Consider the following 16199-nt stretch of genomic DNA (forward strand, 5'->3'; position numbering starts at 1 on the left):
GAATACTTAGCACTAAAAAGACATGAATAAAAAGCCATGGAGGAAGCCTACATGCGTGTTGGTAATGGAAGGAAGCCAGTACGAGGCAGCAATGTAGTGCATGATTCCAGCTCTAAATAAAACTATGGAGATGATGAAAAGATCAGTGGGTGCCAGGGGCTGCAGGGTGGGGAGGGAGGAACAGGCAGAGCAGAGAGTTTTCAGAGCCGTGAAGCTGCTGGCACAGGACCCTGTAATACCTGTCATTATACAATTGTCCAGACCCATGGAGTAAAGCCCAAGTAAACTATGGCCTTGGGTGATAATGATATGTCAATGCAGGTCAATTGGTTATGACAAATGTACCATTCTGGTGCAGGACATCAGTACAGGGAGGCTGAATGCATGGAAGTAAGTGGTGTATGGGAACTATGTCCTGCTCAACTTTGCTGTCCTCTAAGAAAGTAAACAAACAAAAAATACTTAACCCTCTTTTTTCAAGTGTTCCCTGATCCTTTGTTGACAATCACTTACTTAAACTCTTGTCATCTCATATACAGGCAAACAGTTTACCTTGTATGAATGAGTATAAGGCCCATCTCCACCAGTGCCTTGGAAAGGAAGGTTCTTCCCGAGTCACAGTGCCATGCACCCAGAGTAAGTGAATCCAATGTGATACTCCTCACAGGTCCTGAAGGACCAGCCATATTTATGGTTGAATTATCAGTATATTCTCATTCCTCAAAACCCACCAAAGAACATTGTGACATATTTTGTGTGGTGTTTGGCATAGAACACACCAGAACAGAACTTGAATAGTACTTCCTTCCTCCTGCCTCTACACTGTAATGTGCTCCCACCAGCTTGAGCTCTGAAATTTGCTGTAAGGCCCAAGAGAAGTTGCATTCCATCATCTCCCAGGTCTTACAGACAGTGTGGCATAGTTACAGAGTATGCACGGCAGTAGTCCCTGCTAGCACCTTTCAAGTAAAAAAAAACTTAACCTGATTGTTTTTGCTTTTTCAATGTAATTTGATGGTTACGAAAATGAACCAAAACAAAAAACTCACATATAGGAATAACAAACATTTGATCCAGAACAGAAGGCTAGCCATATAAGATATTCCAAGGTTTTCTTCATATCTGAAAAGAAATAAGCCCAATTAAAAAGACAAAAATATTTAATAGATATTCTGTACAACATCAGTACAAATTTACCACTTCAAAAAATATTATAGGGTTTTTATTAATCACTCATCCCCCACAATCAAACACCTTTGCAGTGTTCCTTCATCACCCATGAAGTTTTTAATACATACTTTGTTTCTACTTATACGTATGTCAGTTTTATTAAGTATCTTTAACTTTTAACAACTTTCAACATTTTCAGGCATTGCTTGGACAGATGTCCTGATTTCAGTCACTTACCAGAACAAATTCTAAAAATGGGCAAGAAGTCTGAGAAGATTGTTTTAAAAGGGACTAGCTTGTGGTCAGAGAGCCAATGCTGACTGGTGAGTACGCTACTAAGCACTCTACTTCCACTATGTTTCAGAACATCGGTAATGAAACCATAGGTCATACGAAGAAGTCCTTATGGTAGCATCACAGCAGACCAAAAAAAAAAAAAAAAATGAAATTCCTTCCGAGACAGCTGGTCATGATCAAGGTTATTTAACAGACTCTGATGCTAACTTGACAAACCTTCCAGCTAATAAACATTGATTTAAGAAAATAGATGAAGCTATTCCAACTTTCCTCCATTCTTAAAAGAACTCTGGTGTGAGGACCATGCATATTGCCAACTCAAAATCCAGTATATATTGTTCACTAAATGTGAACACCCATGATCCACTAATACTTGGTCAATTCTTTTTTTTTTTTAAGATTTATTTTTTAGTTGTAGTTGGATACAATGCCTTTATTTCACTTATTTATTTATATGTGGTGCTGAGGATCAAACCCAGGGTCCTGCACGTGCCAGGTGAGTGCTCTACTGCTGAGCCACTACCCCAGCCCCCTGGTCAATTCTTTACTTGTAAATTTTCTTGCATTCCTAGATCAACAAAATTTTCTGTGTTAACAGTAACCGTCAGATCTCGAGTGACCTGTCTGATGAGCACTTGTCTTAATGGAACTTTACCTTTTTATTCTGTACCATTCATTTGCTATTTGCTAGTATCTAGAACAAGGAAAGACCTACAGATTAGGCCCACTGCCCACCTCTTGCAAGCAGCTTTTGTGGGGCTGATTCCCTCTGCTTTTCTGACTGGTTGTAAAATATATCTGCTTTCAAATCTGCCTGTGGTCTTTTATTGTTATTTTGGTTTTGGTGGGAAAAGAGGGTAGAGGGAAAACAGCATTTGAATGAAGAAATCTTCAATTCTAACCAGATTTTACAAGTTAGTAGCAATGTGCATCTTGGCCAATCATTTAACTCCAAGCAACCCATCTTGCTTTCTCCCCTTAACTCTCTATGATTTTTACCTCAAACAAATAAGAAGTGGACAACATAATCCTTTCAAGTATGTAAGTGCCATCAATGGCACTCTGATCACCTAATCAACATCTTCTGTGACTGCTCAACTGTGTGCCTGTTCATCTCTGTGGGGCACTGATTTTTATTAATTTTCAGAAGGAGTGATATACACAAAATTTTGTTTGAGAACCAGATATGACTTACAGTCTGTTGACAGTGACAACAAAAACAAATCAAAAAATCTCAGAGGTCTTATTGGTAATGAAGAGTAGTAATCCTAGGTAAGATGACCATGATTATCCCAGCCAATAGCATTTGGTACAGGATGCCCCCTGTGCTGCATAAGGGACAACAGTATCACTGCTGTGATTGGTCATGTGAAAGACCTAAATATGACAGGTGACTCAGTGAGATTTTACTGGTGAACTTGTTCTAAGCAATAGTATATCTGCTCCAAATGAATTCTAGACCTTATAACATTGATCTTAAAATATGAAATAGTACAGTGATCTTAATTCTTGAATATTTGAGAAGTTGTGTTGGAAATGTATAGGAAAAACATACAGAAAAAAATAAAATAAAATAAACCTAACAAACAGATAAGCAAACCCAGATATAAAGCCCTGGGAATTGTTATATACAGGGAAACAGAATTCTTTCCTTCCTAAAGCCACAACCAGGTAGATAAGTTGAAACAAATAACAATGAAAATATTATATGTGCCAGGATGAGTTTTCACATTTGGTGCCTTCATGGGATTTGGAATACAAGGGGAAGAAAGAGTCCATGAGGTTTCAGTTAATAAGGACCAGAGGGTGGATACCACCTGCTGTGAACAGCACACCAAAGTTCAAGACCACAGCAATTTAAAGAGCATGCAGTGTCTAAGACATGGTCCAGGAGTCTTCGGCTAGTTTAAACTGAGGGTAAGCTAATGGTGTATGCTTTAGAACCAAGATAGTGTAAATCCCATGAGATTTACATATAATCAAGGGTACCTCTTAGAATTCTTGGGCATCGCTTCAAGGACCCTCTTAGACACCACAGTCCACAGATGCACAAGTCTCCTTATATAAAGTGGCATAGTATTTGCACATAAGCCCATGCGTGTCTTCCCATAAATTATCTCAAGATTACTTATAATACCTAATAAAGCATAAATGCTGTGCAAATAGTTGTTAGAGTGTAATGTTTAGGGAATAATGACAAGAAAAATGTCTGGTGTGTTCAGTACATGTGCAGTTTTTAAACAATATTTTTGATGAGTGGTTGGTTGAATCTGTGGCTAAAGAACCTGCAGATTGGAAGGACTATATAAATAAACAAGGGCTCACAGGAATATACAAGTCTAGACATTTGGTTGACCAAGTGTCATGTCCATCTCTGATTTTTAAAACCTGGTTTAAAGTAGGCCAGGAACAACTTTTACTGTTCCCAACTACTTTTAGTATCATCCTTTATGCATCAACTTTCAGGTGGGTCACCTAAGAGTTATTCCAAATCTGTAAAATACAAACAACATGAAACAAAAACTCTACTACGTACACACAAAATTTGAACAACCATTTAAAATTCAACGGGAGAGAATTTCTTGGGCCTTATAGCTAGATTTCCTTCCTTAAAATTCACACACTGAACCTAACAGGAGTCATCCTGTTCCCCTGTGAGCAAATTTAAAATGCACAAATCTTGAATAAACCATATTCATAGCTGAACAATCTTATTGAAAAAGAGTTGTCGTAAACTACACAAGAGTGACAGATGCACTAATGTTCTTTTCAGTGTGCCTTTAAATAGATGTCTGCTTTGCCCTGCTCAAGCCTTGCCTATGGGGAAGAAGGGCTCCATTCTGCGAAGGAGTGCCTTCAGAGTTGTCCGTCATGTTTTTGTCAGTGGGTCAAACACCTGCAGTGTCATCCTCTTTTCTTTGTCACTGATGGTCACCCAGTGACCAAAGGTTTCTCCCCCATGGTCTAATGGCATCTTGCCCTCAGCAGCTTCTGAAGTGCTGACCTGTGCTGGGTCTCTGGGTGCCTTCTCAGGGCTCCTGGCCCCTGCATTCAAAGGATCAGAGCTCTTGGAAAGCCAGGCATTATTCAACAGCTTAGGGTAGTGGAGAAGGTTCCAGAAGGGATCCGGATAATCACCAAGAAGGGAGGCTGCTTCTGGCTTCATTACTCTGGAGCTATCAGTTTCTGGGCTTGTGGCAGATGTAGTGCCAAGAAAACCCACTTGTGGAAAGAGATTATCAGTGTTGGGCTGGTGTCCGGATAGACAGCTGCTGCTGCTGCTGCTGCTGCCGTTGCCGCTGCTGCAGGTGAGGTCTTGGAGGAGCTGGCTGTTGCTCTGCAGAACCTGCAGATGGAAGGCTGCTGGTGCAGACTTCTTCCTCCTTGGGGGCACCCTAGGCACCAGAGATGGAGCCTCTGGAGCAGGTGGCATGGTGGCTCCTGCCACAAGGGGGGCTTCATCTGGCACTGGCTTTCCACTGCTGGGCCTCCTCTCGTCACCTTTACTGGGCTGAAATGTTCTTGGCTTGGGAACAGGAGGGACTCGAGGGGCTGTAGCCGGAAGAGGGGCTTCAAGGCTTGTCTCTGGGTCTCCGACTATAAAATGGATAGGCTGTTGCTCAAACTGTTCTTCTGGTGACATGGGCTGAGGAAAGGTAAAACAGAGTGTAACTAAGAAGCCAGCCCTTAGTAAGTTGAGACTCAGAACACTCAGTGGGCAGCAGGGAACAGGGAGGAGACTGAGCTGACATTCCAGCCAATTCAGGATTGGAGGAAGTCTGAGATGCCAGCAGTGTCACTAGGAAGCACACATTGATCAGGACAGACCAGCATGTCCAATGAAAGATGAGTGGGAATTTTGAAACCAGGGCCACAGTGAGCAATTTGAGACAAAACTGTCTGTTACCTTAGGAAAGGGAGTTCTGCTCTTTCATTATGTAAAGCTAACCTCTTTGAAAACATTCCTGGAGGCCGCAGCTTTGCAGATACTTCATGCAGTCTATGCCAACTTGGGAGATATGACATGTCACAGCATGAAGCTATATGAAGGACCAATGGATAGCCTTTCTCCTTGAATCATTTTTATTTAAATATGAAGAATGCAAAACATTACATAGGAACTTCACTTCCTTAGTTCTGCTTCAAAACTATCACAAAGATATCAACCCACAGTTTGAAATGCAGTTTTGCTAGGGAAGCAATTCCTGGTGGGCAAGCATGGGTATCCCAGTGTCTCCTCTGGTTCTTTAGAAAACAAACCAAAAGCATGATCTTTTCTCCACCAGCCTGACACCATAGCTCCTGTGCAGCTGGTTGGGAAAATGAATCTAGTCTGCTCCTGGCTTTTAAAAGACAAAGCAAATGCAGGAATGAAGAGGAAGGAAAGGGTCCATTTTGCAAGAAGGCATGGAAAATGGACATGTGGCAACGAGCCAACATGAAGAAGCGCAACCCAGAAAATACAAAGCAAGCTCAGCGAAGAGTGGGTACCAGGGCCACCTCTCACACTCTCCACAGGTAGAGGAGAAGCAGTCACTCTGGGAGGCCCAGGCAGGGATTACCGAGGGTCCTGTTCCTAGAACTGAGATCAAACGGAAGATCCGGATGTGTCTATAGGTGCCAGTCTCTGGGCAGCCACTGTCCTTACAAACTCATGTCTTTGAAGCAGTAAGCAAGGCTGAGAAGCTTGAGAGCGAGAGCAAAAAACAATCTGCAAGAAAAGTGGCAAGAAAAGCTGTCGGATCTCAACAGACTGCGGCCACGTGAGCCCTGGCAGAACTGCTAACGAGACATCACTCAATGTTTCTCCAATGCTCGTAAAATCTGTGCGTGTAAAAACATGTGCACATACCACACAGATGGCAGTGCCGGGCCACTTGGGAAAACACCCCACAGTGGTTCCCGTGGTGCTCAACACCAAGGAAGCAGAATCCCTCCAAGTCTCTCTCACAGTGAGAGTCTCTGAAGGAGTCAGCGCCTTGCTTGTTCTTGCTGTGCTGGGGCCAAGATGCAGCAGAGGGACAAGGGAGAAAGCGGTTGTCAAACGGCTTTCCAGAAAGCAGCAGCTGGGTTTAGGACTCAAGAATGTGGGTGGAAAAGCCAAATTGAACTTGGTTTTTGTCTAACAGACATACCTTTATCTAAGAAGATATTCGAGCAACTTCAGAGTGCTCTGGATTCCTACCTTTCCCGTCCTCCTCAAGGTTGGCTTCTTGATGGCAGGAACCCTGGGTGCAGGCCGCCGGGGCAGGAGTGGGGGCACCTGGGAGGACTCAGGTCTGGCCTCCCCAGGGCTGGGCTCTAGTTTGGAGGATCCTTGGTCTCTCAGGGCCATGGCATTGAAGGCTTCCTCTGGGACGCCTGAGACAAAATCAGAGGCTCAAGCATGAGGACGAGGCAACCTACTGTGTGACTTAATCTTTGGAAGTCTGTATCTTAATGATAATTTACTAATTTAGTGTACTTCTTCTTTTCTTAAAAAAAAAAAATCCTCAGAGATTGTCAGAATACACCAGCTGTGTCCAGCTTTGCATTTTCTGTGTTCACCTTCTCAATAGAGGTGGGACCTGGTACCCAGGGATGGTCTTGATGGGAGATCAGTGAGACCCTGACACCATATGCAAAGTGTCATGTGTACTGACATTTTTCAGGGGAGATGACTTAAAATGTATCAAATCTCAATAGGCTCATGAGCAAGAAAATGTTAAGTTGAGAATGTGGGTAGATTTAAAATCTCGAACTACTAGCAACTACAACTGAGTTTTTTAAAAACAGAAGCTTTACTGAAATGTAATTTATATACCATAAAATTCACTCATTTTACATTAACATTCAGTGGTTCTTAATATACTCACAATCTTAAATACAGTAACTGCCACTATTTAATTTCAGAATATTTTCATTAACCAAAAAGAAACCCCATACCCATTTCAGTCACTCCCCATTCCCTCTTCTTTCTAGCCTGGACACCAAACTTTATTGGTATAGGGGGTTGAACTTGGGCACTTTACTGAATTACATCCTCAGTCCTTTTTACTTTTTTATTTTGAGATAGGTTGCCAAGTTTGTTGCTAAATTGCTGAGGCTGGCCTCAAACTTGTAATCCTCTTGCCTCCACCTCCTGAGTCACTAGGACTACAGGTGTGTGCCACCACACCCAGTTCACTACTAATAACTTTTATGGATTTGCCTGTTCTGGACATTTACGGCCTTTTGTGTCTGACTTCTTTCACTTGGCCTAATGTTTTCAAGGTTTACCCACAGTGTACCATGTATCAGTTCTTATTTTTAAATGAAGAATGATATTCCATTGTATGGCTATACCATATTTGGTCATTTTATCAGTTAATAGGCATGTGTGGGTTGTTACAGTCACAGTTTTAATTTTTAATAAAAATAAACCATCTGTGGTATGTAGTTCCACAATAGCCTTCTAATTCAACCTCCCTAAATTTATGTAAGAATCCCAAGTAGGTTAAAATACTGGCTCAAAACAAATTAGGTGACTGTGATTGCATATGCCTTTTCAATGGGCACAATCTCCCCTCTACAAGAGATTCTGTAACAAACCAAAACAAATGTGAGTTACCAGTGATTAAATATGGGAGATTCCCAAGTAAACTATGATAACTTGGAGTAAGTGAAATAAGAAAAAAATCAACAGGCACTGTGGTGGAGGAGGGCCTCCCATGACAGTGCAGAATTGACTCACACTTGCTCCAGATTTAAGAGGTAGATTTTGAGCCTGAAATGAGGACACACAGCTGTCTCTTTCACAGAGCTGGCCAGACTGAGTCAGCACCTGCAGTTAACCTTTTAAAAATTTTATTTTATTTTTCTCTTAAATAGTGTTTAATAATCCTGGGTTTATTTTATATACTTACTGAATTTTAAATAGAGAACAAATGAAATAAGTAAAATGTTACTGAAGGCTACTTTCATTTTATATTGTTTCAAAAGGAAAAAAAGATCTTTTCCTAGGCCACTTTCAGTGGGAAAATGAACAGAAAGGAGACTGAGCCTCCTCCACAGGGAGCTTCCCCAGTGTAGGCCACCTACCTCCTCTGGCTTCCAGGAGACATCGGATTGCTGCTTCTGCCTCCTGCGCATTGGTGGTTTTGATCTGCTTGACATTGTAAGGTTTACTTATTCCAGTCCTAGCTTTGGGCTTGAGGACAGAATGAAGAAGAGAAGCATGTCAACAAGGGGGGGAAAGCAGCCTGGGTGGTGGTGTGTTCAACACGTGCTACCAGTCTGCCAGGTGGTAGGGGTTTGTGCTATATATGTGAACCCTACAAAGCCCCATCAGGTGTGGATTAAAAACACCAAATCTAAACTGAACCCCTCAATCCCTCCTCCCCTAGGAGCACTTTCATTCCAAGAAGAATCATCCAGGAGTGGTCAGAGCTGATGACTCTGGTCTCCCAAACCAGAGAATGAAAGATTTGCAATGGGGTAAAACAATCTCTTTATTTCAATAATCAGATAAAATCCAGAGAGCAGAACTATGCCACACCTTCCATGGCTTATCTGAGTATTAAAATACCTTCCAGATAACCTGAGTTTCCTTACTCATCACTATCAGACACCACTGCTATCTAGTCACTCCTTGTGGCCTGTGAAGTCACTCCTTGTGCGCCTGCCTGGCCTGGCTCACCGGACTGTGTGGTGACCCAGGCACCTCAGCACCTGCCTTCACCTGCCAAACTCTTCCTGCTGACCTTCACAACACTTGGCAGGTCACTGGGCCCTCTGGACCCCCACGAGGGTTAGTCTTGCTATGACCCTCTATGTGGTTATTAGGTTTCTTTAGCAGCTTCTTTCAACTATTCTGGCACCAGAATGACCATCATTTATTTTCTTATGACTGATCTCAATTTCTGCTATCTTCCCTTATGCTAACCAACAGCCTGTCATCCAAGGACAAGGACAAGAATCACAGGAGAGAAGCACGACTTGTAAAACTGTGATTGCACTTTGGGGATTCTTGGGGACCCTTGGGGATTCATCCAAGGTGACTTTCTGGTAGAATACCCTGTACAACCACTTACAATCTACAAGAGTTAGGGGAGATGGGAATGAGGTGGTAGGCAAGGAGAGGGGCAAAGAGAGATCCTGCAGATCTCTGGGGCAGGCTGGAGATGTCTGAAATACAATTGTTTCTTGGAGCTGAATAGAGAAACTCACGGGTTGCCGAGGTGCTCCAGGCAAAAGTTTTGCTGCCGGCAAGATTGAATACTGCCCACGGGTGCCGGAGGAGATGGACGCATCTGAAGCTGACTTTTTCACCATTAAACCAGCTGCAAAAACCAACAAGGGCAGATCTCAGCCTCAGTGAAGTCACAAGTTGCCAAGGAGCTACAAGAAAGCTGAGGGAGGCAGTTGTGCAGGCAGATGCAGCTTTGGCTAGGTGTGGGTGCTGGTGGGGCACAGAGCGCATACCCAGCATGCGTGAGGAGTTTCTCTTCTAATTCTCTAACAGCTTGGTCTATTAATGCAGATTCTCTGCAGAAGCATGATTTGGACAAATTTGAATATAATATTCTAGGGGAAGTTCTAATTGGATATAAAAACTAATTGATTTTTAAGTGGTTCAAAACACACTATCATTACCAGGTCCAAATTTTTTAAATGTCTTGAGGAAAACAAACAAAAAAAATTCCCAAATCAGAGAAATAAACTATGTAACATTATGTTTATAGCCATTAACAACTCCTCTTTAAAAATATTCAGTGACACAGAAAATGTGTTTCATTAAATGAAAGACAATCAAGTGAAATAGAAACCAACTTTGCTTACAAAATATTTTTAAAGTTATGTATAGCTACAGATATATGTAACAGAGAAAGGCTGAAAGTATTTTGGTTAGTAACTTATCTGTAGGTAATCAAGTGAATTTTAAAATTTAATTCTTCATAGTTCTCTATAAAACTTTTCACAATTACATGATTGTTAAATTTATCTTCATTTTTTGCAGTTCTGGAAATTGAACCCAGTGCTTCATTACTACTGAACTACAGCCCCCAGTAGTTTTATTTTTTTAGATAGGGTCTCACTAAGTTGCCCAGATCAGCCTCAAACTAGCTGGGTTTACAGGTATTTACCACTGCATCTGTTATTTTTTAAGTATAAACCCCAAAAAGCCAAACTACATTTCAAATGCTATGTGCTCCTTGCTTGCCATGGATCACTATCGTGAACCCAAACCTGAAAGGAATGGTTGTGGAAAAATCTACATCTGATTGTCATATTTTTTTGCGGGGGGGGGGGGGGGTAAAAATAAACTGCAGTGGTAAAATGAAAACTGATCAAAAGAAAGCAGGCCACAGCTGTATTTTGAGGTTGTGAAGACAAATTTGATGGGAAAAGCATTGTTTAAGGATGGAGAAGAAAACCACTTCCTGTGTGACTGGAGCCAGGGAAGGGCCCATGCTCAGTGGGAGGAGCTCAGTGACAGGGGTCTGGGATCATGACCTGGGTTAGAGGCATACATGTTTGGCACCTGGGCTTGCTAGACTCCTAAGCAGCAGAGAGGGCCAGGCCAAGGAAGCAGCAGCCTGACTCTGAAAACTAGAACAGTCCCTCTTCATTGGGCTGCGGTGCCAAGTTTCCATTCTGAAGGTTTCCATTTGAAGGCAGCTGAAAGCAGAAGCAGCGTACAGGGCGGACAGCTCATTTGCCAAGAGAAAGACAACTGCCTATACTATCAGTATGTCCTGGATTTAAGACAAAGATGCCCAATGCAGGGAAAAGCATGGGGGGACTCGGTGGCTGGGAGGTTGTTTAGTGCTATTTTTTCAGTAGCAGGAGATGTGCGATTATCCCCAGCAGGCATTGTGGCAAGCCAAAGTCAAGCAAAATCTTACTTGGAGGGGGGGGTCTCTGCGGTGGGTGAGGTGGCCGAGGCCTACTGGGAACTGACAGAGACCTGCTTGGAGAACGGTGGCGGAAATCTCCGATGGCTCCCAGCTCCTGCTCTAACTCCACCAGGTCAGCATCGTCTGAAGGATATGGCGGGTGTAAATGGTCAGACAAGAGCCTGTGCACAGAGGCCACCCGTGGCAGGCAGAGCTACCCAGGACAATGGAGGGCCTCAGCAGGAATGGCACCCCTTCCTGATGGGCAGATGCATCAGTGCCCTCTTGGAACACCTAGTCAATCCTGGACAGTTTGTTTTCCAGACTTGAGAGACATTAACAAATTTTAAAGAGGAGGCCTGTTTCCTTCTAAAACAATCAGCCAGAATTCCACACAGAGGAAGGAAAGTTTTCATTCCTCACTAAAAAGTGATCACTGTTTTGGAGGCTGAGAGCATTTCCCTTTCTCTGCCAGCCTGGTGGCCAGAGCCTGGGCTGCCACCTCATGAGTGTCAGCCATCTTGACTGGCCTCACATCCCTTCTGAGAAGCCAAGAGGGGCCTGTGGAGGTGGCTGCCTGTGGCTCATGACATAAACCCAGTTACAGGTCTTTTCTCCTACACCATGACATAGCCCCTTATATTTCATCTTTGGCTCAGACACCCTGTCCCTCAAACCCAACAGCTCAAGCCCGTGCATCTGAGGCGGAAACTGGAGTAAAACAGGTTCCAGCGGAATGGCTGAATACCTACGGTTTCGGACATACCCACCTGGTGCTCACCAGGGGCCAGGCTGCCCAGGGTCCTTTTGCTCTATTAATTTCTTCATTCAGAGGCAACTGTGTTCACTCCTGGCCTGGCCCCCAGGGGCCTCCCAAATAACAGCTGCTCCTGGTAAGAGGCCACCTCTTCTGAAGAGCACATTCCTGTACCTGCTTCCATGCCAGGGTAGCAGCCTCTCTGCATGAGCAGTGCGCACAGCCACCGTGACTGCAACAAAAGCTGCTGCCTCTGTGTTGGGCAGCATCTGCTGGACTTAGCCATGCATCCCACCCACTGAGGGAATGTCACAAAATGCCAGATTTCCAGGATCCCATCCAAATCTCCACGATGGGGCTCAGCAGTCTCTAACTTTAAAAGCTCCTGTGGTTCCCAGGAGGCAAGCCACTGTTCAGTTTGGGAACCATTGTCATTTGGGAACACGGGGGTCTTTGCATTTCCGGGCAAGGCACTTCCCTAGGAGGTACCTTAATTCAATTTCAGCCCTGTTTTCTGTTCCTGGGCCCAGTTCAAGGGGCCCAACACATGGCCGAGTTAGAGCTGTCCAAGTAGGGACACGGTGACTGACACTGAATGTGTTTCGGACACCTTCAGGATGGAATAGACTTAATCTGGTCTAATGCAGAAATATGAACTACCCTACTCGCCAGCCACGTAACACCAGTTGGCTTTAAAACTTATTCAAAAGAATTACTCTAGGGCTGGGGTTGTGGCTCAGAGGTAGAGTGCTTGCCTTGCACGTGCAAGCTCCTGGGTTCAACCCTCAGCACCACATACAAATAAATGAATTAAAAAAATAAAAAGAATTACTCTACACTTGAATACTTGAATCCAGGGTATGCAGTTCCATCCAGTGACCTTTTAGTTCCCCTAAGTCTAAGATGACATAATGCTGTTGCTATATAATATAGCTGTATAAAATATCATATTATGTGAATGGAACAATATGTCAAGTTGTAGATATTAAGTCTCTCTCTTGAAGGATTGAATTACAAAAGTTTCAGGATGAAAAATCACAAATGTAACCACATTTGAGAACTGGGAAATGGGAATTACAGAGGAAACAGGCATTACCCGGAACCTGGTGTTACAGGAGTACAAGCTGTAAAAAATTAAATACCTAGAGGAAATCAGCATGAGGCTACTGGATTCCTGCCCAGAGCACAGTTCTACACTCTCTGCCTTCCTGGGCCTCTGCCAGGACTGCACAGGTTGCTGGCACTACCTAGCACTGCCTGCTGCAAGACAGGGTGACACGGTCTCCTCCCATGTGAGGAAGGAGGCTGAGCTACCTTTGTACATCGGGTGCTGCTTTTTGGTTAGTGCCGGAGACTTGCTGGCAGGTGCCACCGCTGTAGTGCTGGGGATATCAGGAGGGTCGTCTCCCCCCAGCTCACCGTCTGAGACCACAGGCTGCACGAGCTCATCCACCAAATAGTCTTCATCATCTTCGAGAACATCCCCTGGGAGGAGGATTGGCCCACAGTGAGGTAAAAACAGTCCGGCGCAAGGGCCTAGCCTCTGGTCAGTGGGTCTTCTGGCTTGCACCAGGATGCTGCAGCCCACCTCCTGCAGCCGGGGTCTCGCCTCCCTGGCTCCCACTTCCACTTGCACCCACAACCCCAACAGTGTCAAAGCTAATGTGTTTTTTTTTTTTTTTCCTTTTTCTATTTTATTTGGTGCTGGGGATTGAACTCAAGGGCACTTTTACCACTGAGTTATATCCCCAATCCCTTGTATTATTTATTTTGAATCAGGGTCTTGCAAAGTTACTTAGGGCCTCACTAAGTTGCTGAGGCTGGCTTTGAACTCATAATCCTCTTTCAACCTCCCGGGTCATGGGATTATAAGTGTGTGTCACCACAGCTGGCTACAGCATGGTGTAAGTCCAAATGTCTCTGGGTCCCTTTACCATTTCCTGCATCATCCCTAGATATGAACAGTGGATCACATGGATGTGACACTCACACTTCAAATGTCCTCCATAACCCTTCCAAATAGGAGCAACACTAGCCTGCCCCTCCTCGAAGGGTCACTGACCTTCTGATTCATAGTCTAGGCTTGTGAAGTCAAAGTTTTCCTCCAGCAAACAGGAATTGGCAGTGGGGGACACAGGAGCCATGCTGTCCCGTTTTCGAATGAGCTCCTCTCTCAAACCTTTCAGCCAGTCCTTTGTCTTCGGTCTAATCTTCACCGCTCTGCCTTTCACCTGTGAGGAAAGCATGGTAAGTGAAAAGAAATACCAAAGTCATAGCAGAGCCTGTGACCAGGGTGCCCCTTTCCTACCTGTGCACCCGGCACAGGCCAATCTTCATGTTTGGCTGAGAAAAAACAGGGGTCCAGGCCCCAGGTGGAATCAGCACAGTTTTCACATTTGGTCTGAATAAAAGTTTGCCCATCATCACTAGCTTTTCATTCCATGCAAATTTAAAACCAGAATTTATTAAAATGGAAACTACCTATGAGCCACATGTCCCAAAACACATACTGAAGAGAAGGAATCTCTCCTGCACAGAGGCAGGGAAATACACTAAGAGTTCAGTGGCAGCCAGATTCTGCAAGTAGCCAGGACTGTCCCATAACTCCTGAGAACCATAGCCAATCCTAGATCCTTCTCCGTGTGGTACCTACACACAGGCACAGGTCCCCACAGGTTCAGCATGAGCCAGGCCCGAGGAAGGGAAGACACAGCCATGTAGAAGTGCGATCAGTCAGGCCTGCTCCATGGTGTGACCCAGTGCCACTTACCTTCATGCCATCCACATCCAGGACGCTGAGGGCTGAGTGACTGTCTGCAAATGTCACCAGCATCTGTCCTTGGTTGATCCTGGAGTACATGAGAGAAGCCTATTCACAGCCTGGAACCAGCTGGCAGCCCTCCCAGATCCTCCCACAGCCGGGAGCCCGTGTCTGAGGGCAGTGGCTACCTGACGAGCACAATTGTCCCAAAGTTCCCCAAGGTCTGCATGAGTTCAGCCCGCAGGTCCTCAGGAAACTCGCTTTTCTCTTCTAGGGTTGGCGACTGAAGGTTTACAACAACGGTGGCGTCCAGGGGGCCCTGGAAAGAGGACACTTCCTGGAAAACCCTCTCCCGAGCACCCACGTCGACTTCTTGTACTTCCACCTCCACGATGGCCAGCACGGGTCTGCGTCAGACAGGAAGGGAAGAGGGCGAGAATGGTTAGCCCAGGCAGGATTGCCCTGTGCTACGCCTGGGCCCGGTCCCCCAGAGCTCTGCCACCAACAGTAATATCAGCCTATAGATCCGCAGGCCGGCTACACCCTAGCACTTAGTCTTCATCTCTCCCTCATCTTCATATCATCTCCTGGCATTTCTAAGTATGATCTGAGAGAGGAAAGAAATACCACAGTGCCCTGAGAACATGACCCAGAACTTAGAAAACCACCAGTCATCAGCCAGGGCTCCTCCTCTGACAGTCCCTGGTGCTGCCAGGGAGGGGGAGGGGCGGGTGGGGGTGCACATGGTGGGGGTGCCGGCTTTTCACAGGACTAGCTGGCAATCTGTGTCACAGATCTCAAAACCATTCATGTCTTTTGACTTAGCAATTGAATTTGTAGGTCTTTATTCTAAGGAAATGACCAGAGAGGCAGACAAAGGTTTATGTACAAGGTTGACTGTTTACAGCATTCTTGACAGGAGGGAGGGAGGAAAGCCAGCTACCATGCCCTAATGGGAAATGGTCCACAGTCATGGAAAGAGACACAACCACCCAACATGCAGGAAAGAACACAGCATTGCTGTGATTCCAACACAGGGACAGGTGTCACTCTATTTACAAAAATTAAGAAAATCCCTTATGATGAAGAAAATCCCTAAGTAATCTTATTGAAGACCAATAATATGATATTAAGTAGAAATTATGAACTAGGATAGAAGAAAGCGGCAGGGCTCGGGGAGTAGCTCAGGGCTGGAGCACTTGCCTACCACACGTGAGGTTTGATCCTTGGCACCACAACAGAAAAGCTGGCACAGTGGCACACAGTCCAGTCCCAGCTACAGGGGAGGCTGAAGTGGGAGGTCACTTGAGTCCAGGAGTTCAAGACCAGCCTGGGTAGCATAGTGAGACCCCGACTC

At 44.7% G+C, this 16199-nt stretch overlaps 1 protein-coding gene across 7 annotated transcripts in view; it reads right to left on the reverse strand.

The window, feature by feature from the left end:
• Positions 1-1142: 1142 nt before the first annotated feature.
• Synj2 (synaptojanin 2) overlaps positions 1143-16199 on the reverse strand; it is an 89589-nt gene continuing 74532 nt past the window's right edge. For 2 of the 7 annotated variants that reach the window (XM_078018824.1, XM_078018823.1), the window contains 9 exons: positions 15031-15249; positions 14852-14930; positions 14144-14312; positions 13396-13566; positions 11334-11468; positions 9655-9767; positions 8527-8635; positions 6653-6828; positions 1143-5113 (listed from right to left, as the gene is read on the reverse strand). In XM_078018824.1, the coding sequence (XP_077874950.1) occupies positions 4337-5113; positions 6653-6828; positions 8527-8635; positions 9655-9767; positions 11334-11468; positions 13396-13566; positions 14144-14312; positions 14852-14930; positions 15031-15249 (1948 nt within the window). In that variant the 3' untranslated portion in view covers positions 1143-4336. Of the gene's footprint in view, positions 5114-6029; positions 6179-6652; positions 6829-8526; positions 8636-9654; positions 9768-11333; positions 11469-13395; positions 13567-14143; positions 14313-14851; positions 14931-15030; positions 15250-16199 lie in introns of all 7 variants that reach the window. The other 5 variants (XM_078018828.1, XM_078018825.1, XM_078018829.1 and 2 more) reach the window with 5 other exon arrangements.

Source organism: Ictidomys tridecemlineatus, chromosome 8 (genome assembly GCF_052094955.1).
Source record: "Ictidomys tridecemlineatus isolate mIctTri1 chromosome 8, mIctTri1.hap1, whole genome shotgun sequence".
NCBI lineage: Eukaryota > Metazoa > Chordata > Mammalia > Rodentia > Sciuridae > Ictidomys > Ictidomys tridecemlineatus.